At 50.1% G+C, this 26,251-nt stretch overlaps 2 protein-coding genes across 10 annotated transcripts in view; one reads left to right on the plus strand and one right to left on the minus strand.

Annotated features, from left to right (window-relative positions):
• The window catches only part of DAAM2 (dishevelled associated activator of morphogenesis 2), a 109,870-nt gene extending 107,552 nt beyond the window's left edge, over window positions 1–2,318 (plus strand). For all 7 annotated transcript variants that reach the window (XM_058432330.1, XM_032140335.2, XM_032140334.2 and 4 more), the window contains 2 exons: window positions 910–1,080; window positions 1,423–2,318. In XM_058432330.1, the coding sequence (XP_058288313.1) occupies window positions 910–1,080; window positions 1,423–1,647 (396 nt within the window). In that variant the 3' untranslated portion in view covers window positions 1,648–2,318. The remainder of the gene's footprint in view (window positions 1–909; window positions 1,081–1,422) is intronic.
• MOCS1 (molybdenum cofactor synthesis 1) overlaps window positions 2,282–26,251 on the minus strand; it is a 32,147-nt gene continuing 8,177 nt past the window's right edge. The window contains exons 3-12 of one of the 3 annotated variants that reach the window (XM_032140338.2): window positions 25,724–25,891; window positions 15,741–15,905; window positions 13,149–13,210; window positions 12,691–12,802; window positions 12,266–12,378; window positions 11,638–11,748; window positions 9,201–9,321; window positions 8,591–8,638; window positions 5,064–6,661; window positions 2,282–3,344 (exon numbers count right to left, since the gene is read on the minus strand). In XM_032140338.2, the coding sequence (XP_031996229.2) occupies window positions 5,901–6,661; window positions 8,591–8,638; window positions 9,201–9,321; window positions 11,638–11,748; window positions 12,266–12,378; window positions 12,691–12,802; window positions 13,149–13,210; window positions 15,741–15,905; window positions 25,724–25,891 (1,661 nt within the window). In that variant the 3' untranslated portion in view covers window positions 2,282–3,344; window positions 5,064–5,900. Of the gene's footprint in view, window positions 3,345–5,063; window positions 6,662–8,575; window positions 8,639–9,200; window positions 9,322–11,637; window positions 11,749–12,265; window positions 12,379–12,690; window positions 12,803–13,148; window positions 13,211–15,740; window positions 15,906–25,723; window positions 25,892–26,251 lie in introns of those variants that run through there. The other 2 variants (XM_032140339.2, XM_032140340.2) reach the window with 2 other exon arrangements.

The raw sequence follows: 26,251 nt of genomic DNA on the forward strand, positions 1-26,251 counted from the left end.
TCATGGTCCATTTATCAGATATCAGGCACCATGTTAAGTGTTTTAATGATTTGTCACCACCTACCTTATGGGTTTGTTGAAAGGTTATTTCCCATTTGACAGATATGAACGCTAAAATCAGAGATGCTAAGTAACTTGCCCAAGATTGCCCAGCTGTAAGTGATAGAATCTGACACCACAGCTCAGCGGTGGACATGATTACTATGCCTATCTGCTTCTCACACTAATGTGCCCATAGACCTCATGTATGGGGGTCTTATTAAAACATGGATTCTCATTTAGGAGGCCTGGGGTCTGAGATTCTGCATTTCTAACAGGAGGTGAACCTGCTGCTAGTCCATGAAGCACACTTTGAGTAGTGAGATCTTTCTTAGAGGACACTGAGTGGGTTGAATTAACAATGGTAGCTCTCAGTAAGTCAGAACAGTGCCTGGCATATGTAAGTATAGCCACTGTTTTATAGCCACCAACTCATCTAACCCCCCAACACCACTATGATGTAGATTCTATTATTCCCATTTGACAGAGGAGGAAGCTGAGGCACAGAGGGGTTATTAACCTGATAACTAGAGGACCTCTGAAATTCTGAGTTCTGCCAGGCTCTTCCTGACCTCAGGAAGGGCTTCCCAAGGTCTATACCCCTGATCGCATGCCTATGCCTTACAGACCCAGGGGTGGCTCTAAGGTGGACTGTGAGTGAGCCCAACTCTTTACCTGCCTCTCCTTAGCCTTGTCTCTGATCCCGATGATGATGGGGGCGTCTTCTCACCTCTTCCAGCCCTGCCCCCTGTGCCAACAGTCCCCAGCCTTGCACTGGGCTCTGCTCTGGCTAGAACCAAGCTAACCTCAGGGGCTGAGCCCAGCATGCTCCAGGGCACTCTCCACCAATCCTGTTCTCTCCCTTGACAGTTCGCCAAGGCCTTGATGCACTTCGGGGAGCATGACAGCAAGATGCAGCCAGACGAATTCTTTGGCATCTTTGATACCTTCTTGCAGGCCTTCTCAGAGGCCCGGCAGGATCTAGAGGCCATGAGGAGGAGGAAGGAGGAGGAGGAGCGGCGGGCACGCATGGAAGCCATGGTGAGGGGCCGTGCCAGGCCTGGGACTGAGGGGAGACAGGGGTGCTACTTGGGGAGAACACCCCCAAACTGGGGTGTGTGGGAGGAGGGCAGGGACTGAGGAACTGAGGAACACCATAGGGGGTGGATGTCAGCCCCAGGAAAGAGAAACTTCTTCCCAGCCTGAGGGAAGAGAGTGGTGTGAAACGGGGAGCCTGTATGTCCTAGGCAGGAGGAAAGTGGGGCCAACAGATACAGGCAGGCAGCATGACCACGGCCTAGGAGTTAGCCCAGGGCTGGGGGGTTGCCCTGGCTTCAGCACCTCTCCCTGAGAGGGTTCCTATCTCTGGCCCCCCACCTGCAGCTGAAGGAGCAGAGGGAACGTGAGCGGTGGCAGCGGCAGCGGAAGGTCCTGGCCGCGGGCAGCTCACTGGAGGAGGGAGGCGAGTTTGATGACCTGGTGTCAGCCCTGCGCTCTGGGGAGGTCTTCGACAAGGACTTATGCAAGCTCAAGCGCAGCCGCAAGCGATCAGGGAGCCAGGCCCTGGAAGTCACCCGGGAGCGGGCAATAAACCGGCTAAATTATTGACCTGGGGAACTAGCCACACAGGAGGCCGGGAGACAGGGATGGGTGAGAATGGGGCTGAGTGGAGGAGGTGGTGATATTTAAACCATTTGGTGCTTGGTTTAGAGCCCTGGGCTGGGTCCTGGGATGGGGGGCTGTGTGTGGCTGGACCAGGTGTTTCCCCACGCTTACCTTAAGGGGCTCCTCTCATCTCCCCTTCACACGATTCCTTCTGTGCCCTGGCCCCAGGGATTATTCTGAGGCTGAGTTGGACATCCCTGGAGGGCCTCAGGCCAGGTAACCCCAGGCTGAAGGGGCCCTGCTCCCCATCCCCTACCATGGGCACCCATGTGCTGGCACAGAACAGTTCCAGATATAGACTGGAGAGGTCCACAGCCTTGTCCAGATTTCCTGTGTAGCACAGGGAGCAATGATGGAGGGAGCCCCTGAGAGGGAATCTGGTGAGGGAATCCAGACTCCCGTCTCTCAAGGGGAGACTCAACAGAACATTGACCTGGGGGCAAACTTTCCTCTTGAATGGAAACAGAGGAGGCATTATATATTCTAGTTAGATCAGCTCTGGTAGGTTCCAGAAAATAGTCAATGTTGGAAGGATGATGCAGGGACCAATGCCATCAGGACAGAGTAGCAGTGTCTGTTTCCCATGTCACAAGTCCTCTGGCCTCTCCCTGCATGTCTTAAGTATCTTTCCCTTCCTTCTCTACCGTCACCTCCATCCTGTCTACTAATCCACAGTCCTAGAAGACTCACCTTGGGTTTCCACAGCTATGGCTCACTACCAGGTGCTTGATGAATCTGGCGAGGGGCTCAAGACAGACCTCATTCATCACCACACCTCATGCCTTTTGGGCATCTCCCATGTCCCCATCTCCTGGACACCTGGCCATTGTTGTGAAGCCAGACAGTGACCTCAAATGTTGCCTTGGAGTCCCCTATAGCCTCTCAGCAGAGGGCAGCACTTGAATGCTTAGCTCCATCCCACAGCTCTCTACTTCATATAAATCGCTCAGGCCCTCCCACCCCTTCTCTAACACTAGCCTCAAGGCAGAAGCCACAGCGGCCTCTGTCCAGCCTGCAGGTGGCCACTTGGAACCATGTGTCCACTGGCATTGGAGAGTTGGTTCCTGAGAGGTCTGAGGGCCAGAGCTGCCCTCCACATTAACATGCTGTCTCTAAGGGTGGCCCCTCCTCTCAGGCGTTCGGATGGGGCAAACAGCAGAGCAGGCAAGGGAAACTGGGGAGATGGGGATGGAGGAGGAAGGCTGACATCCTCTGGGGAGCACATCACCTGAAGGTGCCAAGGAGGAAGGCTGAGAGGGGGGCCACCCCACCTCTGGTACCCAATTTGGTTCTTCAGCCCGACTTGCGAGGGGCTCCTTCTGGTCCTTCCATCCACTCCTACCTTCCATTTTGTCCATCTCGTGCTGGCCTTCGTGGATGGGATGGCTGTATCTAGACAAAATTTTTCTAAAACTCCATCAAGGCTCTTATTCAATACCACACTCCGAGTTGGCCTTTCATCCTCTGAGACTGGCCCAACCAGCTCTTGGCCCTTCTGCCCTTCCCCGTGTTTCTCACTTTCCAACCTCATCCCCGGCTCAGGGTTATTGCCAGTGGAGACCGGTGAGCTGGGCCTACTCTCAGCTGCCTATCTTCTGCCTTTCACTTGCATCCAACTCCTGGGGCTGGGACTGTAGTAGCTGCAGGGGGAAGAAACACAGGGTTGGTGAGCCCAGCATGTGCGTTGGTTTGAGGGGGCGGGCGGCGTGTGTGTTCTGGTGGGAGGGATGGGAGCAAGTGCAAGCCTGACTGACACAGGTGTGAAGAGGCCATCCTGGAACCCAGGTGAGGGCAAGATGAAGGCTTCCAGGCAGAACAGCTGCAGAGAGTTTGGCTATACCCATCTGCAGCCCCAAGAGCTCCCACTGCAAGACAAGCATTGGGGAAGATGGGAGGTTGTGGGTGAGGCCTCTAAAGGTCCTCTCCCAAACTGACCAGGCTGATGTCAACCTAACCCCTTCGGGCAGGGAATAGGGGAGGGCTCCACAAGCATGTCTGGCATTCCCACCCACCACGGAAGACTGGGTACGCACCTGGAAAGAAAAGGAAGCTGTTCAAGACACACTTGATCTTCAGAAAAGCAGAATTTGGTTCAACTCTTGACAGAGGACACAAATACGTTGTTCCAGAGCCCAGCCTTCTCTAAAAGGTATTTTTCTATTTATTTTCTAGATCTGGCCAGTGGCTCTGGTGCTAGATGCCACTGTAGCCAGATCTCCAACAGTGCCTTGGACTATGGACTCATACTCAACTGAGTAAGAAGGGGCTGGTGCCCAGTCGGGGTGGCTGAGCTGGTCCTTAATATGTTAAATGTTTTAGCCTCAATGTTTCTTGGTCTTGCTTTTTTCATGCCCTCCCCACCACTTCTGCCACCTTTAGATAAGTTTCTCCAGCTAATTTTGTGGCCAACGTAAAATTCATCGTCAACCTAACACAACCTTCTCAGCAGCCTTTCTCCCCTGTGATGGAAATAAAGTGTTTAGTGGGAGAAAATTCTCCAGGTGACTAGGGAAGGGTCTGGTCCAGCCTCTCCCTACTCCCATCCCATTTCCACCAACTGGGGAGCTGTGACTATCTCCCCTGACCACTACCAGGGATGCCTTCACACCAAGGCTGTTCTCACCAGCTGCCTCAGATGACAAATGAGGCTAATGGACAAAACCTACAGTGTCCTTTTTCACTTGCACCTTTTTTATAAGAATATATTGTAATACTAAAAAATATTAAATTCATACCATCCCTACCCAGTCTGCCTTTAAAAACTTGTGCCTTCTTCCTATGAGGGGATCTGGGGTGGGCTGAGAGTGGTGTGCTGGAGCCAGCTTGTACCAGCTCTGTGAGAGCCAATTGTTTACATTTTCAGGAATTTTGCAAGCCATTTGACATACTGGTAGCTTGAAATTATTCAACATGGGAGTATTTGTATCACAGAAATTCTTTTCCAGAGAGCTGGTTGTTAAATATTTGCCAGCACACCTTGGCATAGGGCAGAGGGGAGGCAGGCAGGGGGCACCAGAGGACTCAAAGACATCCAAGTTAGAGAGCCCAGCAGGCAAGAACTGTGTGTGTGTGGGATGTGAGAGCCAGGAGCCTCTAATTGCCCTCTCTGATCTCTAATAGCTGGTGATGCAAGCAATCAGCTTTGAACACCCCTGGCCACCACCTGACAAAAAATTTCCCTTAGATGGTGCATTTCTATACCCCCTACTCTACTTTATTCTCCCATAGTGGGGCTATACAGAGACTATGCCCTTAGGCCTTTCCAGGTCCCTCCTCTTCTTCCCTCAGGGGAATGTGTCTTGGGATAGGGTTGATAGGTGCAGCCTTCCCTATGAAACTGCAGCAGCCCAGTGCCCTACCCACAGTGTCTTCATTCTTGCATCTGCAAAGTTGGCATCGTAGCTTTATTTGTGCGCTGTGAGGGCAAAGGCAATCTATCATCAACTCTTCTTTCCCGAATATGCTCCAGAATAAAGAGGGGTGGGTGGAACAGCTATGAACAGGGCCAGGTGTGGGCCGTGTGGTCCGGCAGGAGTCCTTAGGGCTATGGCCCACGTGTGCACATCCTGTTTCGGAGGAGGGGGGCCTGAAGAAAAGGGGCTGGCAGGACCAGGCAACTGTTAAGCTGAAAGGCTGCAAGTCTGATGGGACACAGACTTGGGCAGGAGAGATGAAGTCAGGACAGGGCAGGGCTGTGGCTTCACAGACTTACTTAGGGAGGCAGAGCTGCTGGGGAGAAGTTGGGATCCATTCTTCAGGCAAGCTTGTGCTTTGCTCTCCTCAAAGTGGGCTCCTCTGCTTAATGAGCCCTTAATCTCTCCCCAGGAAAGTAGGAGAAGAGAAAACCCAAAATGAGAAAAGTTCCGGGCTGGACTGTCAGAACCTGGTTGTCCGAAATAGTCCACAAAGAACATGATTTCTCAGTTATCTGGCATTGCTTGTTGCAGTCCCGCTCCCATGACCTTAGTGTCCTGGAAGCCTTAAGGGCCTGCTGGTATCCTCCCTATAGAAAAGAAGCCCCATTGGTCATTAGAGATCATCTAGCAGCAGGCTTGTTAGTAGTAGAGCAGGCTGACTTTGGGTTTACTGCTCAAGGTAAACAGTGACTGTGATTAAAGGAACCTGACGTCTTTCCCTCAGCCTACATTGCATTCCAGCTCCAGGCCTGGGTGGGCCATGGGTGAGAAGGGCAGGTGCTAAGCCCGATGGAAGTCCCCCCGCTGACCGCCAGTCTTGCTAATGAGCTTGATCTCCTCCAATACGATCTCCCTGCTGACAGCCTTGCACATGTCATACAGGGTGAGGGCGGCCACTGCAGCAGAGGTCAGGGCCTCCATCTCCACCCCGGTGGGGCCCCGAGCCCGGCAAGATGCCTGGATCTTCACGGCATGGTGCGTGCTGTCCAGCTCCAGCTGCACCTGGATGTGGCTCAGGGCCACGTGGTGGCACAGAGGGATCAGCTGGCTGGTCACCTTGGCTGCCTGGACTCCAGCCAGCTGGGCCACCACCAGGGCATCTCCTTTCTTGAGCTGGTTCTGCTGGACAAGCTTGAAGGCTACGGGTCCCAGGAGGACCACGGCTGAAGCCACAGCCACCCGCTCTGTGTCTGGCTTCCTGCCCACATCTACCATAGCTGCCCGTCCTTCCGAGTTCACATGAGTTAGTTGTTCTGAGGTTAGCTGGGGTCCTGAGGGGGCAGCAGGAGCCCAGGAACCTGGGCTAAGGCACTTTGAGTTGGCATCTGAGTCTGCATGGGAAGTGTAGTGTCTCTGAAAGGAGCCAGACCCCAGCCGCTGCTGAGCTAGAGGAGGGGTCTGGGGGACCCTGTATCCTTTCCATAAAGTGGCCATCTGGCTGGAGAAACTCATTCTGGGTCTTAGACCCTGAACATGGAGGGGGTCCCAGGAGGAAATGCTTGGATTGCCTGGTGGGGAATCGTGGAACATCAAAAATAACTCTGCAAGGCAAGAAGAGAAGAAAGACTAAGTCCAAAAGGCAATTATTTTTCCCACCTCTACTCCCCAACCCTCTCCCTATCCCACCTCAACTTCTCTTTCACGCCGGGGAAAGAGGAATGAAGAACACAAAGTGCAGTGGGACAAGACAAAGCAGAAGATCCACAGAGAGATGGCACCCAGAGTCCAAGTTCACAGCCCTTCTCACCCAGTGATGCACAGGGTAACAGCCCTCCTAGAAACTGCTGTGCCGCTGTGGCACAGGGTTCCCTCCTCATGAAAACCTCAATTCCCAAGTTCTCTCAAGCAGCACCAAGCTGAGGCCTGGATCACATTACCTCTGAATGTCCCTTCATTTTCTTAAAACTAGAGCTAGGTCTCACTCTAAATTACCAATTATACTTATTTTTATCTTCACATTCTCCATGAAGAGTTAATATAACCACTTAGTTTACAGGCAAGATAATAAGGGGATATGTGATCTACTTAAATGTTTTTCAAGTCCCCTGAAGCACATCAAAAGCACATACAAACTGACGGGCTAATTCAGATGGTGCAGAGGGCCTAGGGAACGGTGCAGGCTCTTGTTACTCAAAGGGTGGTTGGCTTATGGACTAGCAGCACCAGCAGCACCAGCACCACCTAAGAACTCACAAGAGATGCAGAATCCCACCCTAGACCTTCCAAATCAATCCAAAAGGACAAAAAATCCCCGGTGATTCCCATGCACATGAAATTCTGAGAGGCCCTGTCCTAGGCAACTCTTGGTTGTATAGAAAGCAGACTGGTTACTCAATATCTCTGAAAGTATGAAGCAAATGCTCCCCCAGCTTCCCACTTCGCATCCTACTCTAAGACCCAGACTTGTCAATGTCAGAGGGGCAGCCTCCCTTCTGGGGAGATGCCATCAAGGCCATGAAGGTGCCTCAGCATGGGTCAGGGCCCAACAAGAGGACTTGGATGCTGGGGGTGGGAGGAGAGGAGATGAGAGTCTTCTTCCCAGTGGCGAGCTACCTTTGCTTTCCCGGGCAGCCAGTGGGCAAAGATGGTCCTTGGGCTGTCTCTAGCCTGCCTTCCTCTGGGCCACTGAGCTCACTCTGCTCCAACCTCTAAGAAAGGATCTTTCCTCCCATCATTTTTGTTCCCCCTGCTTTTTCTTTCCTAGTGGCACAGTTCAGGGGGCTCAGAACTCACTGTGAGCAAAGGGTCAAGGCCTCACCTGCTGTAATCTGGGCACCGTGACAGAGGGGCAACAGCCACCCTACAGCTCCTCAGTGACCAGCCCAGCCCCCAGGGGTAGGAGACCACATAAGGACTTAAAACCAGGGGGCTATTGTTTGAAGCATCCTACACACACAATGATACATCCTATGCAGATGTTCCTGAGAGTTAAGGAATTGGGAAGTTGAGGTCTTGGCCATCATTACATCATGTTACATGTGAGTAACATTATTAACTTGCTGCCTCAAGATCTGCCCAGCACAGATGTGTGGCCACACATCCACCAGTGGGGGCTAATGGTCCAGATACACCATGCATGGATCAGTGTGTACTACAGAGGACACCTGTCACATTATCCAAATGGGAGATTTTAGAGCCGAGGAAAAGGCCTCTGTTTTAACCAGGATTTCAATTCTTAGGGAGCCACTAACTTAGTGATCATTAAATCTGGCAGACCATCCCCCTGCTCCGATGTCTGGTGAGATAGAAGGATCATTTCTGTGGCAGGTATAGTAAGGGGGATCATGAACAGTAGCAGAAGAAACAGTAAAACCTTGAAGGTTAAGAAGAGATGAAGGAGGAATAGAAGAAAAACAAGGATGAAAAATCAGCATGAAATGCAGGAGCTGGGGGTGCCTATGGCATGGCTCCCACCCCACGGGACCCCCAAATGACAAGGGTGAGTGGTTACGTACTGATGGGTCACCCACCGATGAGGATCATGGGCCGGTTCTTCATCTGGGAAATACTGAACATGCCTGGGGTGAGGGAAAGATGGGGAGGGAGAGGAAAGCAAGGGATGGGGAGAGGGAGAGGAAAGCAGGGGAGGGGGAGAGAGAGGGGGCGGGGAGAGGAGAGTTCACTGAAACAAACGCGCTTGACAGCCCCAGAGCACATGCACTCAGCTATATGCGCCCTGACAAAAGGCCCCCACATGTGCACTGCGAGGTCGCTCAAGGCTGAGCCCAAAGAACAGTCTGTGAACATCAGGACCCTGCCCTCCCTAAACAGAAGGCCACGTGTGGGATGAGAAAGAAGCAATGGCACCCCCTTCTCCCCACCCAGTAAAACAGCCCAAGAGAATTTGGGGTCCCCTCTCTTATGCAGCCTCTGCTATGACATTTCCCCATGGAAGGAGAAGCATCACTGTACCCTGAGTCCAGAGGGCCAACAGGATTGAGTGGTAGTGGGGGTGATGCTGACTCTCGCCAGCATCCCCCCTAGGCATTCCTTGGTCATCTCACCCCACAACTCCACACCTCCCTCCCGGTGACAAGGCCCACTCACCATCCAGGCCAGCCCTCCCCACCCTGCCCTTACCTGCATGCTGCCGCTTCTTCCTGCCCACGGCAGCCCCAATGATTCTCAGCAGCTCCTGCTCGGAGGCCCCAGCTCGCAGGTGATCCCGCAGGGATACCTCAGAGTTTCCAAAGAGGCAGACCTACATGTGGGTGAGGACAATATGCCTTCCTTACCCCTGAGCCTTGGCCTCCTGGCCTCTGAGAAGCTAACTCCTTCCCTGGTCCTCCCTCCGGGAGGAGCACCAGGGCCCAGGCCTCCCATGGCAGGGCCTCCAGCAGTGAGAGACACAGGTGCTGTAGGGAGGTCAGAGAGGCTAGAAGAGCAAGACACAAAATTCGACTTCCCAATACCTACATGTGAGTTACAGTCATACTTCCCTCAGTGTATTTTTAAAAAACTAAGTAGATGCCAACAGAGATAGCATGTAAAAATCCAGATCTGTACCTTCTGAGACACTTGCTGGAATGGCCACTTTATCACCATGAGAATGGCCCCCAACCAGTTGGAGCTGTGTGTGTCCTGGAAGTCTCCTACCCCTGCTGTGGCACACATATCCCATTTCACCTCAGCCCCTCCAAGTCCCTTGTGGACATCACCTGCCTGCCCTGTACCTATCTGAGTCTGTGATCACTGCTTGGAAGCTTCAGCTGAGGGCTGCTAGGCATGACAATTTAAGGTCAAACTTCACTCAATGCTTCTCAGCTTCTGTAAGAGGGATGGATGAGACAGCCCCAGAAATCAATATACCTACCATCCTTCCACCAAAACTTATGAAGCATCCACTCTGTGCCAGCTCTGCACAAGGCACCGTGGCCACAGAGAAAGAAGAATGTCTGAGAAGCTTCTGCAGGCAGAGACCACTGGAGAAGATACCAGTGAAATCTAGGACAGGTCTAACTGCTTCAGCGTGCCCATTATTCCTCATGCCTCGCTCCCCAACCAGTCTCCAGGTTCCCTTCTCTGCAACAAAGAGGTTCCTCCTGTGGACTTCACCTGGTGCGCCAGCCCCACCATCCCCCGCCAACCCCCCCAGCTGGCTCCTGCCTGGGAGATCAATGGGCAAAGGGAAAGGAACAATCTTGAGGCATTTATCCCCTGCTTCCTCCCTGCTTTGATGTATCTGGCAGCAGCTGCTTCTCTGCATAGCTCAGGTGCCAATGAGGTGGCCTCTATTCTAAGGCTCCAGCCCTTCCTGGGCCCCAGTGACATCAATGCCTCCCCCTTGTCCTTCCTAAGTGGGAACAGCACTTTGCTGCTGCTGGGCCCAAGTACCTCAATATCCTTTATTGGTTTCCTTAATCTTATATGTTATAAATATGTTCTTTATTACATTCTCTTCAGAATCCCACCTTCCATTTCCTGCCAAGACCTCACAGATACAGATAACACCTCTAGTCCAAGTCAATTCCATATCTCCAGCCCAGAAAAACCCCCAAGCTTTTCAGCAACTTGTTGGATGGTTCCTTTGGATTCAAACTGGATGCATCTAAACCCAACCCACCATCATCACCCTGCCACAATTGTAAAAGATCCCAAGGCCTTCCAGCTACCTTGATGCCTTCCTCCCCTCCTTCCACAAACATTACCAAGCTCTCTGAGTCTTCCTTCCCTTCAATTCATACTCTAACATATTTGGAGAACCACTGAATGGCCACCTAATTGGTCTTCTTGTCATCACACCCAGCCTGCGGCTTATAAAACATACACGGGGGATGTCTCCCCTGTTCAGGAACCTTACTCAGCACACTATTGTCCACAGAACACATTCTGAACCAAAGCCCTCTACAATGTAGTCTTCCCATAGCTGACTTTAATCTGCCCTAGTCCGCCCAACCAGTATGAACCCTATGTGTGCACCCTCCCCTCCCCACTTCTGCTCCACGCATTCTTCAAGGCTTGCTGAGGTGTGTAGTGCTCTTGATGCCCCGCACCCTCACAGCCTATCCAGCCACGCGTGTGGCAAGGACTCTGGTGCTGCCACACGTTGCCTCTGTTTGGTCTTGCCTGTGAGTCTGCATAGCCCTGACGAGAAGGGTCCCGACATCCCCCACAGGGCCAAATGCACAGGACATGCTTGTTAGATATGAGTAACATCCATTTCTGGTTTCAGAGCTGAGCCCCTGGCCTGGTGGAAGGGGCTAACCATGGTGGGGGCCAGGCAAAATGCACATTGATCCTGCAGCTCCATGAGAGCTGGAAAGGAGCTTCCAATAAACCAGAAGCTACTTCAGGGCCCCACAGAAGGAAGGAAGGAATCAGGGTGACATTTCCAGAGGGGCCATGGTTCACCCTCACCTGCTGCTCCCATCATGCCTCCAAACCTGACATTATTGCACCAACCACCTTCCCCCACACTGTGCCCTGCCAGCCTCCTCTCCAATCAGGGAGCAAAGATGGGAGGAGACATGAGAACACAGAGATGGCAAGGGGTCCCCGTGGAGGAGGGGATGCTCACCTTGAGGTTCCCATCAGCTGTGATTCGCAGGCGGTTGCAGGTCCCACAGAAATGCTCAGACATGGATGTGATGAAGCTGATCTGGCCTTGGAAGCCAGGGATTTTAAAGGCCTGGGCAGGGGACAGTGGGAGCAAAAGGGCAGTGGAGGGGATGGGCTACTGAGCCCAGTCTCTCACTCCATGACATCAGAACCTCCACTCCTCAACCCTCTCCCAGAGGACCCCATGTGAAGCTCCACCCAAGGCCCTCAGGTGATAGAAGACTCTGGTAGGATGGATGACCCATGGGTTGACCTATGCCTGGCTTGCCCTAGATAAAAGCTGCTAAGGCAGGGACCTGTGGGCAGCATGTTTAGAAAAGTCTGTGTGTAAGAGGGATGAGCACCCCTCTCTGCCACCTCCTGGAGTGTGTCCTCTGACATGTTACTGAGCCCCCCACCCTAGCCGAGCCCACATCTTCATCCATGAAACAGGGAGGTGGTTGTGATAGCACTGATGCTTCCTGCTTAAATGGTACCATCCCACATCACAGCATCCCCACCACAGTGCAGCCCCCTGCTAGCTCTCCATCCTAGGGTGGAGGCACGACCTTCCTCCAGGCCTGCCCCACACCCTCCTGCTCCCTAACCTTGGCTGTGCTGGATTCCTCCTCTGGCAGCTTCTCCAGCTCTGGCCACTGCTGCCGGACAGTGTCTAGCATCTCCTTATAGCTGACCATCTTCTTGAAGTTCCACTTGTTGCCTGTATTCGGGTTGGGGGAAGGCAAGGGGAGCTTCTGAATCAGAGTTGAAGGGGCCCCGGGGTCTTTGAATCCATCCCCTGCCATAGCATAGCAATCAGTTCTCCACCCTCTTGGATGGGAGGGATGGGAGCCCTGCCTAAAACTGGTGGATTGAATCACATCCACAGTGGACTCCGAGAAGCCACCAACAGCCCATCATAATCCTAGACTCACTGCCCCTGAGGTCAGCCATACCCAATGAGTGAGCCACCCCACGCGACCTGCAGGCCCAATCCCTTCTTCCCTCCCTCAACCCGTCCCTGATCACTGACCATCAAAGGGCATGTACTCTATGAAGCGCACGTCCAGGGGGAGGCCCTCGGTCAAGGCCGCAAAGTCCAGGAGTTCATCCTCGTTAAGGCCTCGCATCACCACACAGTTCACCTGGCCGGGGGACAATGGGACCATGAGGGCTGTGCCCCCTGCATTCTTTTGTGGAGATGACCCTTGGGGGCCTGGCACTCATTGAGGCCTTCCACTCAGGGACCCATTCCTTGCTTCTCCCACTCAGTTCTCTAAGTTACGGGATTTCCTTGGGGTCACTGATTTTCTCGTTTCTCTCGAGGGTGGGTGGGGCTGGACCAGCAGGGAGAGAAGAGGTGGGAGGGTGCACATACTTCAGCCATGCTGGCCAGAGCTGAGGGCTCTCAAGTGGGCCAAGGGGCAGTGAGGGGAAGGCCAGGGCAGTGTGGAGGGAAGTCAGGAATCTACAGCAGGGGCACGGCCTCACCTTCACAGGGTTGTAGCCCAGCTCGATGGCCTTGTGGATGCCCTCCATGACCTTGTGGAAGCCTGGGAGGGAGAAACAAGGATCCAGGAACTTCTGTCGTCTCTCTTCTTCCCCCACACCCCCACAGAAAAGCACCAGAGCCCATCTAGTCTGGAGATGGGCAAACGTTTTCTAAAACAGGCCAGAGTAATATTGTAGGCTTTGCAAGCCAAGAGCCAAAATTGAGGATCCGTGTAAGTATGTCACGAAGTGTTGGCTAAATTCAAAATGTAGTAGTAATAACTGACTACAGTGTTTTGTAAAACAGATCTACAAATGGGATACAATAATGCAATTCTTTTTGCAGGGACAATATTTTGCTTAAATGGAGTTCATAGTTAACATTCAAAATCAGTTAATGATAGGGAACATTATCTGTAAAATGCATTCTTGGCTCAAAGGCTACATGAAAACAGGCAGGGGGCTAGATGTGGCCTGTGGGCCATAGCATGCTGACCCTGGATCTAGTTGAACCCTCTTGTAGTCTACAGGAGGAAACCAAGACCCAGAGTGAGGCAATGCTCTGCTCAAAGCCCCATGGCTCCATCTTTCAGAATGCAGGTTTTCCACTCCCACTTCAGTGTTTTTTCTTCAACAGTCCATCAATTATTCATTCAACACATACTCTCTGAGCACCTACTACGCACAGGTGCTGTTCCAGGGCTGGTAAGCAATTATTGTCTCAACAATCATTAACCATAGTCAATGTGACCCCAGGTGGACTTCTCACTGCCCAGTTCCCTCATGCATCCAATCACTTGATCACCTACTGCATCCTGGCCCCCTCCAGCACCCCCAGCCTGCATAGCCTGGGTGGTCACCTGTGAGATAGGGTGCCTAGAAATGGCCTCCATGGTTTCTTTGCAGCATTTTCAGACTGCTCAGTGAGAGGGTAAAGGCAAAAATGTGTAGCTTTGAAAAAAATAATGCTGCTAGGATAACCTAGAACTATAAGTTTTCTTTTCTGTAAAACACTCCCCTCCAAAGGCAGGTGGTGGACAAAAGAGTATGAATGGGAGGGAAGATCCAATGTCTCCAATCCACGTGCCAGGAAATGAGAGACAAAAAGGGAGAACGTGTATGCGGGCAGTACAGCCCACAGCTCCGCCTCCTACTTTCCCACCGTAGAGCCCTTGCAGGTTCTGTACTCCTGCCCCCGCTCAGAGTATATGCCATTGATTCAAACCCTCCTGCCCCTCAAGGCCAGCATACATGCATCCTCCTTGAAGCCCTCCTAGTTCTCTCCTGCTAAGAGTTCTTTCTTCCTCTCTGTAACGCTTTAATCGATACCACAAGACAAGCAAAGGCTGTCCCATGGAATGACATCTTTTGGCCCTTAGCAGCCTGTAAGGCCAAGGAAATGTCTTATGTGTCTTCTGTCCCCTCCACAGCACCTGGAGCAGGCCTCCATAGAGGAAGGAGACACCATAAGTGCTTCCTCAGCACATGGAGGGTATTAAGCAAGGCATCACACCCCGTTTAAGAAAAGGAAGGGGCCGGGCGCGGTGGCTCACGCTTGTAATCCCAGCACTTTGGGAGGCCGAGGCGGGCGGATCACGAGGTCAGGAGATCGAGACCATGGTGAAACCCCGTCTCTACTAAAAATACAAAAAATTAGCCGGGCGTGGTGGCGGGTGCCTGTAGTCCCAGCTACTCGGAGAGGCTGAGGCAGGAGAATGGCGTGAACCCGGGAGGCGGAGCTTGCAGTGAGCCGAGATTGCGCCACTGCACTCCAGCCTGGGCGACAGAGCGAAACTCCGTCTCAAAAAAAAAAAAAAAAAAAAGAAAAGGAAGGAAAGAAGGTGGTAGGGCTGATCTTGAAGCTGCTTCCAAGGAAGAGGAAGGAGATCTGGGTCTCCCTGCCATCCCTCTGATCCTCCAGAGTGCTCAGTCATGTACCCTCTCCCACATATCAAAGGGTATCCAAACCTGAAGAACCTTTGCCCCAACATGAGTTCCATGCCAAGGGGAAGCCAGGCACTGGTCTACTGCGACCCACAGCTCGAGGCTGGCTCCACCTGTCTACCTTGGGCCTCCTGAGGCAGGTTAGTGGAAGGTATGGGTGTGCTTGCAGTAGGGGGTGCACAGGAGGGACTTATACCCATGTGGGCACAGGGACAACCATGGGGGCCTGCTAGGGGACCCCACCTGGCAGCATACACCCAGACCCTGGCATCCCAGGGCGGCTACTTCCACCCTGGCCTGTCCCATGTTTCTTCAGAGCTCATCGTAGAATGACCAACTCGGCCCAGTTTGCCACAGACTGTCTTGGTTTCAAAACTTCAAGTCCTTCATTCTAAAACCCCCTCAAGTCCTGGGCAAACTGGGGCTGGGGTGGTGGGGAGGTTGGTCACCCTAGGTCATTAGTGTCTGACCCCCAAAGTCCCTGACATACATTTGGCAAGGATGAGGGGTGAGAAATAAGTGCTTTGACTTACTGATAGCCCAGACACCAAGAGCAAGTGACCAGGCCCCTCGCTCAACAATGGCCACGCCCTCCCCAGCTATGTGCAGGCCCTGGGAGGCACAACCACCCCATCCACATCTGCTCACCTTTCCTGCGGACGATGAACTCAAACTTGGCAGGCACCAGGGTGTCCAGGCTGATGTTGATGGCACTGAGACCAGCCTTCTGAAGCTGGGGCAGCAGCCGGGCCAGGTTGATGCCGTTGGTGGTAACACCTATGGTCCTCAGCCCTTCCAGCCGCTGGAGCTGGGCTGTAAGGACAACAGAAAGGGGGTCAGACTGCTTGCTTGTTCTTGGTGAGGCCGGACAAAGGGCTGGAAGGCAAAACCCTTTGTCCAGACAAGATGGATGGAAAAGAGGCTCTCTGCAGACCTATATTAACCAGGCCTAACTTAAAAAGAAAGCTAAGAATCAAAACTGACAAAAATAACCAAAATATTAAGCATTGAGTGCTCTGTGCTAGGTGATCTACTGAGGGCTTTGCATATATTTAGCTCCTTGAAGCCTCACAATAACAATTATCTCATTTAGTAGATAAGGAGAGAGGTGCTCTGAAAGATTATGAAAATTGCTTAATGTCACACAGTAAGAAGAGTTGGCATTTAAATCCATGTGTGCTTGACTCAGGACTCTGCTCTTAACAACCAAGTACTACACAGGTCTTGATACTCTGTATAATGGAAACATAAAAGTGTTTGAATTAAGTGCTATTTGACAGCTCCATTCTACCAAATATCCCTAGAAATAATGGAAGGATTTTAAAAATCCATAATAGCATTGGAAGGTAAGAAAGAATGCCGTAGATAGCCCAGAAAGGTAAATAAGTACTGAAAGAGAGAAAGCAGATGGGACCGATCAGACGGATAGAGACCACAGCTCAAAGTGCACCCAGGAGAAGGTTCTGTAAAAACAGGGAGAGACTAGTGTGCACACAGCTTAGTAGTCACGTGTACAGGAGTAGAGGGGTCCTACTGCACGTCAGGGAGGTTGTGTAAGAGGGGAGTTATATTTGAAGGAGTTGGACAGGTTGGCCTCATCCCTCCCTGTTGGCAGGGGAAGGTAGCAGAAGCATTTGCCTCAAGGACAGAGCACCAGTGCAGACACTTAAGCCAGCCATGGGGCTGTATTATTTCCTTCTCACGCTGCTGATAAAGAAATACCTGAGACTGGGTAATTTAGAAAGAAAAGAGGTTTCATTGACTCACAGTTCAGCATGGTTAGAGAGGCCTCAGGAAACTTACAATCATGGCAGAAGAGGAAGCAAACACGTCCTTCTTCACATGGCGGCAGCAAGAAATGTTGAGCAAAACAGGAAAAGGCCCTTATAAAAATCATCAGATCTCGTCAAAACTCACTATCATGAGAACAGCATAAGGGTAACCACCTTCATTATTAAATTACCTCCTACTGGGTCCCTCCCATGACACGTGGGGATTATGGGAACTACAATTCAAGAAGAGATTTGGGTGGGGACACAGCCAAACCATTTCGGGGGCAAGGCCTGAGTCCTGGTGGCACTCAGCAGTACCTCACACCCCTTCTCCACAACCTTGGAGCAACCCACAGAAACACAAACAACATTGCCAGGCAGGCCAACAGAGACCTCAGGCACTAAGATGAGTACATTGCCAAGAATCGACAAACATTTAAGGAAGAAGCATGAAAGAAAGATAACTAGTTCCCCAAATGGAAGAATGAAAGGAGGAGGAGAAGGAACAGTGATAACAGAAGACAATTCTTTTAAAAAGCAGAGGGAATATCCTCATTGGGATACATATTCAATCTTGAAGATAAACCAAGAAAAAACCCTAATTAGGGCTCTTGAAAATTAAACAATATATAGTTACAAAAAGAAAAAACTTGAGAAGCAGAATGGACACAGGAATGAATGAGCAAACTGGAAAATTCAGCAAAGGCATTCTTGAAGAGCTGGATACAAAACACCAAAGAATGAAAAGAATGAGTCTGAAGAAACATACCTGCTCACATTCAAATCCAAGAAGATCTAAAGAAAAGATAAGCTATCAAAATGTACACAGTAGTTAAACTTTGATCAGTAGGATCATAGGTGATTTTTATATTTACTTATAGGTAAAATTTCTTTTTATAATGAACACTTTTTATAATGTGGGTGTCACACATATACACCCCTCCCCCTGAATTTTAGCTGACCTTTGCTACATGGACAGTGCCACTGACTACACCCTTCCAGCCACCAGACCAGTTGTTTCCAAGAAGCTATGTAAACATATGTCTCTATGAAGACCCAGCTTAGTGCTGCAAGAGACAGGAAACCAAGAGTAAAGTGCTCAAGTGAAGCCAAATATTAGAAAAGGCAGAATATTACAAAATTCATCATCAGTTTAAGGTAGGGGTGCATGGGAATGCACACATTCATGGTGTAAGAATAAAATCATATAATCTTTCTGCAGAGAAGTTGTACATGAACTTTTAAAGCCTTTGACCTGAAATTCCACTAAGAATTTAAGGAAATAATCATGGATGTGAATAACATTTGCCTACAAGGATGTTCATCACGGAGTAATGCATAATTAAGGGAAGTGGGAAATAAGCTAGAGAGCCAACAATAGCAAACTGGTTAAATTATGTTTTCTCTGGATGATGGAACACTATGCAACCCAAAATGACTCTGTAAAATCATACATTAGGGTGTAGGGAAATGCACACACTATATTACGTAGAGAGAACAGTAACAAGAGATGCAGTAAACACAAAAAATAGTAAATACAAGATGCAGAGAAAAAATGGCAGGCGGGTCATCAAACCAAAATGTCAACAGTGGTTACAAACAGGCAGTAACGACATTCTGCTTTTCTGAAATAAACATAAATTACTTTTGTAAAAAAAAAATAATAAATTTTACAAATAAGAGCTGTTTGAAAAAGGAAAGAGTTTCACTCTGGCTCTGCCAATAAGGAAAATTAGCAGTGGTTGTTCATTTCTGCCAAATCAACCCTGGAGGAACACAATCTAGGAATCTAAGAACTTAACAATCTAAGTCCTTAAGAAGGCTAGTTGTTCTGAAACGGTATGAGTTAGGGGATGAAGATGAGCAAAGAATGTGAGTAGATAAAGGAAAATGAAGCAGGTTAAGCTGTATTCTTTCCCTTGCCCACTGAGACCTCAGCACCATCACTGATTATCTCCTTACTGAAGAAATCAGCGGCAACTGCCCAAAGAACTAGCTTAAAAGTCAACTGGAGGCCGGGCACGGTGGCTGATGCCTGTAATCCCAGCACTTTGGGAGGCCAAGGCAGATGGATCACTGAGGTCAGGAGTTCGAGACCAACCTGCCCAACGTGGTAAAACCCTGTTTCTACCAAAAATACAAAAATTAGCCAGGTATGGTGGTGGCACATGCCTGTAATCCCAGCTGCTTGGGAAGCCAAAGCAGGAGAATCGCTTGAACCCGGGAGGTGAAGGTGGCAGTGAGCCGAGATCGTGTCATTGCACTCCAGCCTGGATGACAGAGTGAGACTGTCTCAAAAAAATATAAATAAATAAAATAAAAAAATAAAAAAAATAAAAACAGCAACAACCAAAAAAAAACTTGATAAGCTGATTTTAAAATTTACATGGCCAAGCCTTAGTATATGTAAAACACTGCTGAAAAAGAATAAAAAGAACTTGCCCTACCAGATAATTGACTGATGAAGCTACAGTGATTAAGACAGTTGATATTGGCACAGAGACTAACAAATGGACCAACAGAACAAAGTAGAACCTGAAACAGATCAATACTTACAGAATGGCAGATTTATGGAGGAAGTAAGGATTGTTCAATATAAAGAACTAGAAAAAAATGGCTATCCATATGGAAAAAAATTACATTGAATTCCCAAAAATCATCTACAGATGAACTAAGGACCTATATGCAAAATTTAAAATCTTTAGTGAAGAACAAAGGTAGGTGATCTGATCTGGGGTTAGGTGTTTCATTAACAAGATATGAAAACACTAACCATAAAAGAAAAAAACACTGATAAATTCAAGAACTGCTACTGATCAAAAACAATCATTACACATGGTGTAACTTGTTTTCTCAGATTGGGAGGAGATATTTGCAACATATACAAAGAACCTGTACCAAATAAATATGAAAGGACAAAGAACCAAATAGAAAAATGGGCAAAAGACATGACCAGGAATTACACAGTAAAAGATATTTTATATTTATGTATAGCTAATTAACATGTGAAGAGATGCCAACTTCATTCTTAAACATGAAAATACAAATTAAGACTACAATGAAATATAATTTTACACTTGTTCAACTGGCAAATATCAAGAATAATACTGAGTGTTGGGAGGTCATTTGGCAGGATCTTTTACATAGCACTGGTGAAAGTGTATTTGGCACAACCAGGTTATTAAGTAATGCCACATTGTTTTCCAGAGTTAAACATTCACCTATTTCATGATCCGGCAGTTCCACCGCTAGATAAATCGTACACCAAGATATGTTAATGAAAACAAGAATGTTCAAAGCGGCACCGTCCACAACAAAAAAGCTGGAACCAACTCAAATGCTCACTAAAAGGAGAAAATAGGGTACATTCACATAATGTAACAGTAGACCACAGAGGAAAAAAGAACTACAACTCTTACAACTCTGTATAACATTATGCATTTTACTTGAGTCAAAAACAATAAGCCCTGAAAGACTACACAGAGCATGACACTTACAAACTTCAAAACGCTATATCTACTTTTTTTTTTTTTTGTAGACTGGTTTTTTGAGACGGAGTCACTCGCTCTTTCACCCAGGCTGGAGTGCAGTGGCGCGATCTCGGCTCACTGCAGGCTCCGCTCCCCGGGATTATGCCATTCTCCTGCCTCAGCCTCCCGCGTAGCTGGGACTACAGGCGCCCGCCACCTCGCCCAGCTAATTTTTTGTATTTTCAGTGGAGACGGGGTTTCACCGTGTTAGCCAGGATGGTCTCGATCTCCTGACCTCGTGATCCGTCCGCCTCGGACTCCCAAAGTGCTGGGATTACAAGCGTGAGCCACCGCGCCCGGCCCGCTATATCTACTTTTTAAAAAGCAAGGGAATAGGCCAGGTGTGGTGGCTCATGCCTGTAATCCCAGCACTTTGGGAGGCCAGGGCAGGAGGATCACTTGAGCCCAGGAGTGCAAGACCAGCCTGGGTAACATGGCAAAACACTGTCTCTACAAAAAATACAAAAATTAGCTGGGTGTGGTGGTGTGCGCCTGTAGTCCCAACTACTCTAGAGGCTGAGGTGGGAAGATCGCTTGAACCCAGGAGGTTGAGGCTGCAGTGAGCTGTCATGCCACTCTGTACTCCAGCCCAGGCAACAGAGCTAGATCCAGTCTCAAAAAAAAAAAAAAAGGAGAGGGGGAACAGGGCAGCAAGGAAGTGATAAATAGAAAACTGAGGAACGCTTACCTTAGGAGGCAGTGGGGTGGGGGCAGGGTACAGGATAGGGAAGGCCCCATAGGTAGTTAAAAGTTATTGTCAAATGGCCAGGCGTGGTGGCTCACGCCTGTAACCCTAGCACTTTGGGAGGCCGAGGTGGGTGGATCACGAGGTCAGGAGATCAAGATCATCCTGGCTAACACGGTGAAACCCTGTCTCTACTAAAAATAGAAAAAATTAGCCGGGCATTATGGCAGGTGCCTGTAGTCCCAGCTACTTGGGAGGCTGAGGCGGGAGAATGGTGTGAACCCGGGAGGCGGAGGTTGCAGTGAGCTCAGATCACGTCACTGCACTCCAGCCTGGGCAACAGAGCAAGACTCCGTCTAAAAAAAACAAAAAACAAAAAACAAAAAAAAAACTTACTGCCAAAAAATTGGTGGTATAGTGGGTTTCCTTAGGAATTATTAACATGAATAAAGTAAAGCGAGTCATACACGGATCAATGATGAGAATATCTCATGAACCAAGGATTATGATTTAACCTAATTCTATGCAACTGGAGCCCATCAAAAATAAAACAAAATGCTTTACCCCTTTTCACAATCTGTCATTGGCTTTCCGTTACATTAAGCCTCTCATGGGCTTTAAGCTGTGAAATCAAGCTATACTCTACAAGAAAGGCAGAAAGGAATGGAGGGAGCGAGGAAGGGAAGGAAAGAAGGAAGGAAAGAAAAAGGAAAGGAAGAAGCTGCAGCAATGAGTGATTTTTTTTTTCAACTTTTTTTTTTTACGTTCAGGGGTACATGTGCAGGTTTGTTACATGGGTTAACTTGTGTCACGGGGTTTTGTTGTACAGATTACTTCGTCATCCAGGTACTAAGCCTAGTACTCAATAGCTATTTTTTCTGATCCTCTCCCTTTTCCCACCCTCCACCCTCAAGTAGGTCCCAGTGTCTGCTGTTCCCCAAGGAGTGATTCTTAAGCTAAGTCCAGCTCATCTGGCAGTGGCCAGTCGTTCGGGAAGTTAGGATGGAAAACAAGGGCCCTGCAAACTCCTCCAACACTCTCACAGTACTTGTGCACTTAGTTCCTTCTTCCTTCCTTTGGAAGACCCTAACTTTCACAGTCCAACACGGCAGCTGCTGGCCACATGAGGCTACTTAAATGAATGAAAAAGTCATAAAACACAAATTCAGTTTCTCGGTTACATTAGCCACATGTCAGGCCCTCAAGAGCTACGAGTGGCTACTGTATCAGACAACACAGATGCAGAACATTCCCCTGGGAAGCTCTATGGCAAGCTTGTCCAACCTGTGCCCTACGGGCTGCACGTGGCCTAGGACGGCTTTGAATGTGGCCCAACACAAATTTGTAAATTTTCTTAAAACATTAGATTTTTTGGTAAATTTTTAGCTCATCAGCTATCGTTAGTGTTTGTGTATTTTATGTGTGGCCTCAGACAATTCTTCCACTGTGGCCCAGGGAAGCCAAAAGATAGGACACCCATGCTCTATGGGACATGCTATTCATGGCAAAACCCACCATAACTTTTGCACCAAGATAATGCTTTAAACCCATCTCAGCTGAAAAGAAGGGGCATGGGACTTTGTCTACACATGAAGCAGGGTGGAGAAGTGCTGGAGAGGCAAGGGGTTGGCAGAGGGAGCCAGAGGGAGCTGAAGAGCCCAAACCCTTCCCGTGGGGCATTCTGCAGCACCTCTCAAAGGCTGACAGAGCTTCAGACATGGACCTGAGGTGAATGGGACCTCAGGCTCAGCAGAAACTGTAACCTGCAATCCTTTTGCTCTGCCTCCAGGTGGGAGCCCCTCAAAACTTTCACGTGAGAGGGTAGGCACAAGCGTTCTGGAACATCCTGGCCCTGACTTCTGTTCCCTCTCTTCCCCTGTCCCTCCCTCCTCCACCAGCACCCATCTGCCCTGCCCTTCAAGGCTGCTTTGCTCTGAAGCAGCTCCTCTGGGGAAGATCAGAGGCTAGCCCCTGAGATGTCAGAGTGCTCACAGGCACAGCGCCACAGGAAGTCAGGGGGTGCAGCCGCCATTCTTTTTGAAGCACTGGGGAAGGGGCAGGGGGAGGTGTTTCACCTACTCCCACCCCCTGGGAGGCAGGAGGTAAATCCTCAGAAGCAGGTCACTGCAGGCAGGGCCTTATCCTAACTAGCATCCACGTGGCGATCACCCCTTGCCCATCGCATTCCATCAGCCAGGACCAATAACCACAGAATATCACAGCAGAAAACATCCTTAAAGTGGCTCAACCACAACTGAGGAAACTGAGGCCCTGGGGTGGGGAAGGAACCTGCACAAGCTCACCCAGCCAGAGAGTGGCAGAATGGGGACAGAGCTACCAACTTTCCTGGCTCCCATTCTTCCCACTCTGCATGCTGGGGTTTCCAGGGAGAGCCCCAAGTCCTCATACCGGTGCTCAGCCATCCTGTACCTCCCTGACCAGTGAGTGCTCCTCAACCCCTCTGCTCTCTCACAGGTCCTGGCACAAGGTAGCCCATGCCCGCGGGTGCCAGACAGAGGAAGTGGCCTGGATGAGGGGGCTGGACCTGGCAAGCAGCTGGTTCCGCAGGTTCAGCCCTTTCCTGGTAGCCAGCCTGCCTTTTAGCCCTGAGGAGCTGCCTGGAACATGGCATCAGTTTGCCTGGGCCAGCTCAGCCAGCACAGGATGACAGAGGTTCCCAGGCCAAGTGACCAGTCGGGGCTGAAGGGAGCTGGCCATGGGGCAGGAGGGAGAAGAGGGCTGTCAGGGGGACCCAGGCCCCTCCTTGGGACTCTCACAGCACCTAGGCTTCCCTTATACAGCAGCTGCTTCCTCCAGTGGGCCATGGGTCCTCAACAGCAGGGCTGGTGCTCATTCATCTTCATGTGCCCAGCACAGTAGGAGGCACATAAGAGGGTACTCCAGTGAACAATTACTGAGCCAGAGAGCTGAGGGGTGGGGCGGGGGGGGGTTCCTGTCCAAAGCAGCTGGACGGAGCAGCAATCAAGAACATGGAACCTCATAGCCCTGATTTCATCACCTATAATTACATGAGCAAAGGTCTCTTTCCTGATGTTGGGGTTTAGAAGCTCATGGCAAGAGGCCCTTTAGAGCTACCTTTACAGAGCACTTGCCACAGGCTGAGCATTGCATTCTCATTCCCTCCTCAGGTCAACCCTATGAGGTAGGTACTATCACTGCCTCAAGGCTGAGAACAGATTTTAAAAGTTGCCCAAGGTACGCTGCTTTTAAGAGGCATGGTGGAGACTCAAATAGGAGTATGCCGTACTGCAGAGACTGTACTCTGACCCAGTCTCCATTCATTCAGTGAATCTCAGGGAGCATCAACCATGTGTCAGGCACGGTACTGGATGCCAAAAACAAAACCTGCTCCAGCAACCCGAGAGCTTTCACACCAATGAATAGGGAGATAGACAATTAAAGAAATCAAACACACAACCCAATCACACAGTGCCAGGATGAGATAAATGCTGTGAAGTAAAATGAAGTAGGGTAAGTGGGTAGGGCAGGGGTTACCACACTTTTTCTGTGGAAGTCCAGACAGTAAATATTTTCTACTTGGCTGGCCAGCTTTGCAACACAGTCTTTGTCATCATCATGCAACTCTGCCAAAGCAGCCATGGGCAATATGTAAATGAATGGGCATGGCTATATGCCAATAAAACTCCATTAATAGACACTGAACATTTAGGATTTTATAGTTTTCGTGTGGTAGAAAATGTTATTCTTTTGATTTTTTTCCCCATTATTTAGGAATATAAAAACCACGGCACGATGCAGTGGCTCACGCCTGTAATCTCAGCATTTTGGGAGCCCGAGGGGGATGGATCACTTGAGGTCAGGGTTTCGAGACCAGCTTAGCCAACATAGTGAAACCCCATCTCTGCTAAAAACACAAAAAATTAGCCAGGCATAGCGGTGTGTGCCTGTAATCCCAGCTACTTGGGAGGCTGAGGAAGGAGAGTCACTTGAACCTGGGAGGTGGAGGTTGCAGTGAGCCGAGATCGTGCCACTGCACTCTAGCCTGGGCGACAGAGCGAGACTCTATCTCAAAAACAAACAAACAAACAACACTCAGTTTGCAAGTTAGACAAAAACACATGTTGGCCCAGATTTGGCTGCTATAACTTGCCAATTTCTGGGAAAGAGTGGCTAGTGTGAGTACATGAAGAAGCACTTTAGACAGGATGATCGAGGAAGGCCTTGCTGAGATGACATGTGAACAGAGACCTGAATGAGGTCAAGGAGAGCGCCCTGAGCTCCTAGCAAAGGGAACAGCACGTGTCAAGGTCCGGCCATGTGAACGGGAAGGAGGGGGAAGGTGGAGAAGCCTGCAAGGGTTTTGGAGGTCAGCAAGAGCCAGGTCACGTGGGCCTCCTGGAGAGGACCTTGGTCTCAATGTGACAGCAAGCTACTGAGGTCTGGCATTTGTGAGCTTCATGACCTTGGGCAAGTTATCCAACCTAAGCCTCATTTTCTCATCAAAAATGGAAAGAATAATAGCACTTGTCTCAGCAGGTGTTGTAGGACCAAGAGAGTGTCATGCGCTAAATGAATGTCAGCTGCCAATGTTAACATCAGCATCCGTGTCCAGCCGGATGAGGTGGTGCTGGGAGAAGTGGCGATGACTTTCGTCCAACTCACCCACAATGTCCACCACGTCTGGCCGGATGAGCGGCTCTCCGCCTGTGAGCCGGATCTTGTCGACGCCTTCCTTCACAAAGAGCCGGGCGAGGGTCAGGATCTCCTCTGTGGTCAGCAGGTTGGCTTTGGGGGTCAGCGGGACGCCCTCCTCAGGCATGCAATACTGACCTGAGGGAAGGATGAATGGGAATGTGGAGGGAGGAAAGAGGCACGGCCAAAGCCCTGTGACACCTCCACTCCCCAACTCTCCATCAGGCCAAAGGCTTCTCAAACCCATCTGGATGTGAGCGGAGACCTCACTAAACCTGAGGTGGAAAAACCCCAGGCCAGCATCTCCCCAAGCCTCACCTTTCTCATTTCTGAAACGTTAACACCTTTCCCTATGCCCAACACACACAATCTGGCCAAAACATCCCCCAGTGGGAGGCCAAGGGCATGGGTTAGAGATGAAGCAGGCTGAGGGCAGAGCCTGGCCTGACTTCCTGGGCTGAGGGCGCCTGGGAGAGAGGGGAAGGGAGAGAGGGGGGA

This window comes from Hylobates moloch, unplaced genomic scaffold (genome assembly GCF_009828535.3).
Source record: "Hylobates moloch isolate HMO894 unplaced genomic scaffold, HMol_V3 SCAFFOLD_20, whole genome shotgun sequence".
Lineage (NCBI taxonomy): Eukaryota > Metazoa > Chordata > Mammalia > Primates > Hylobatidae > Hylobates > Hylobates moloch.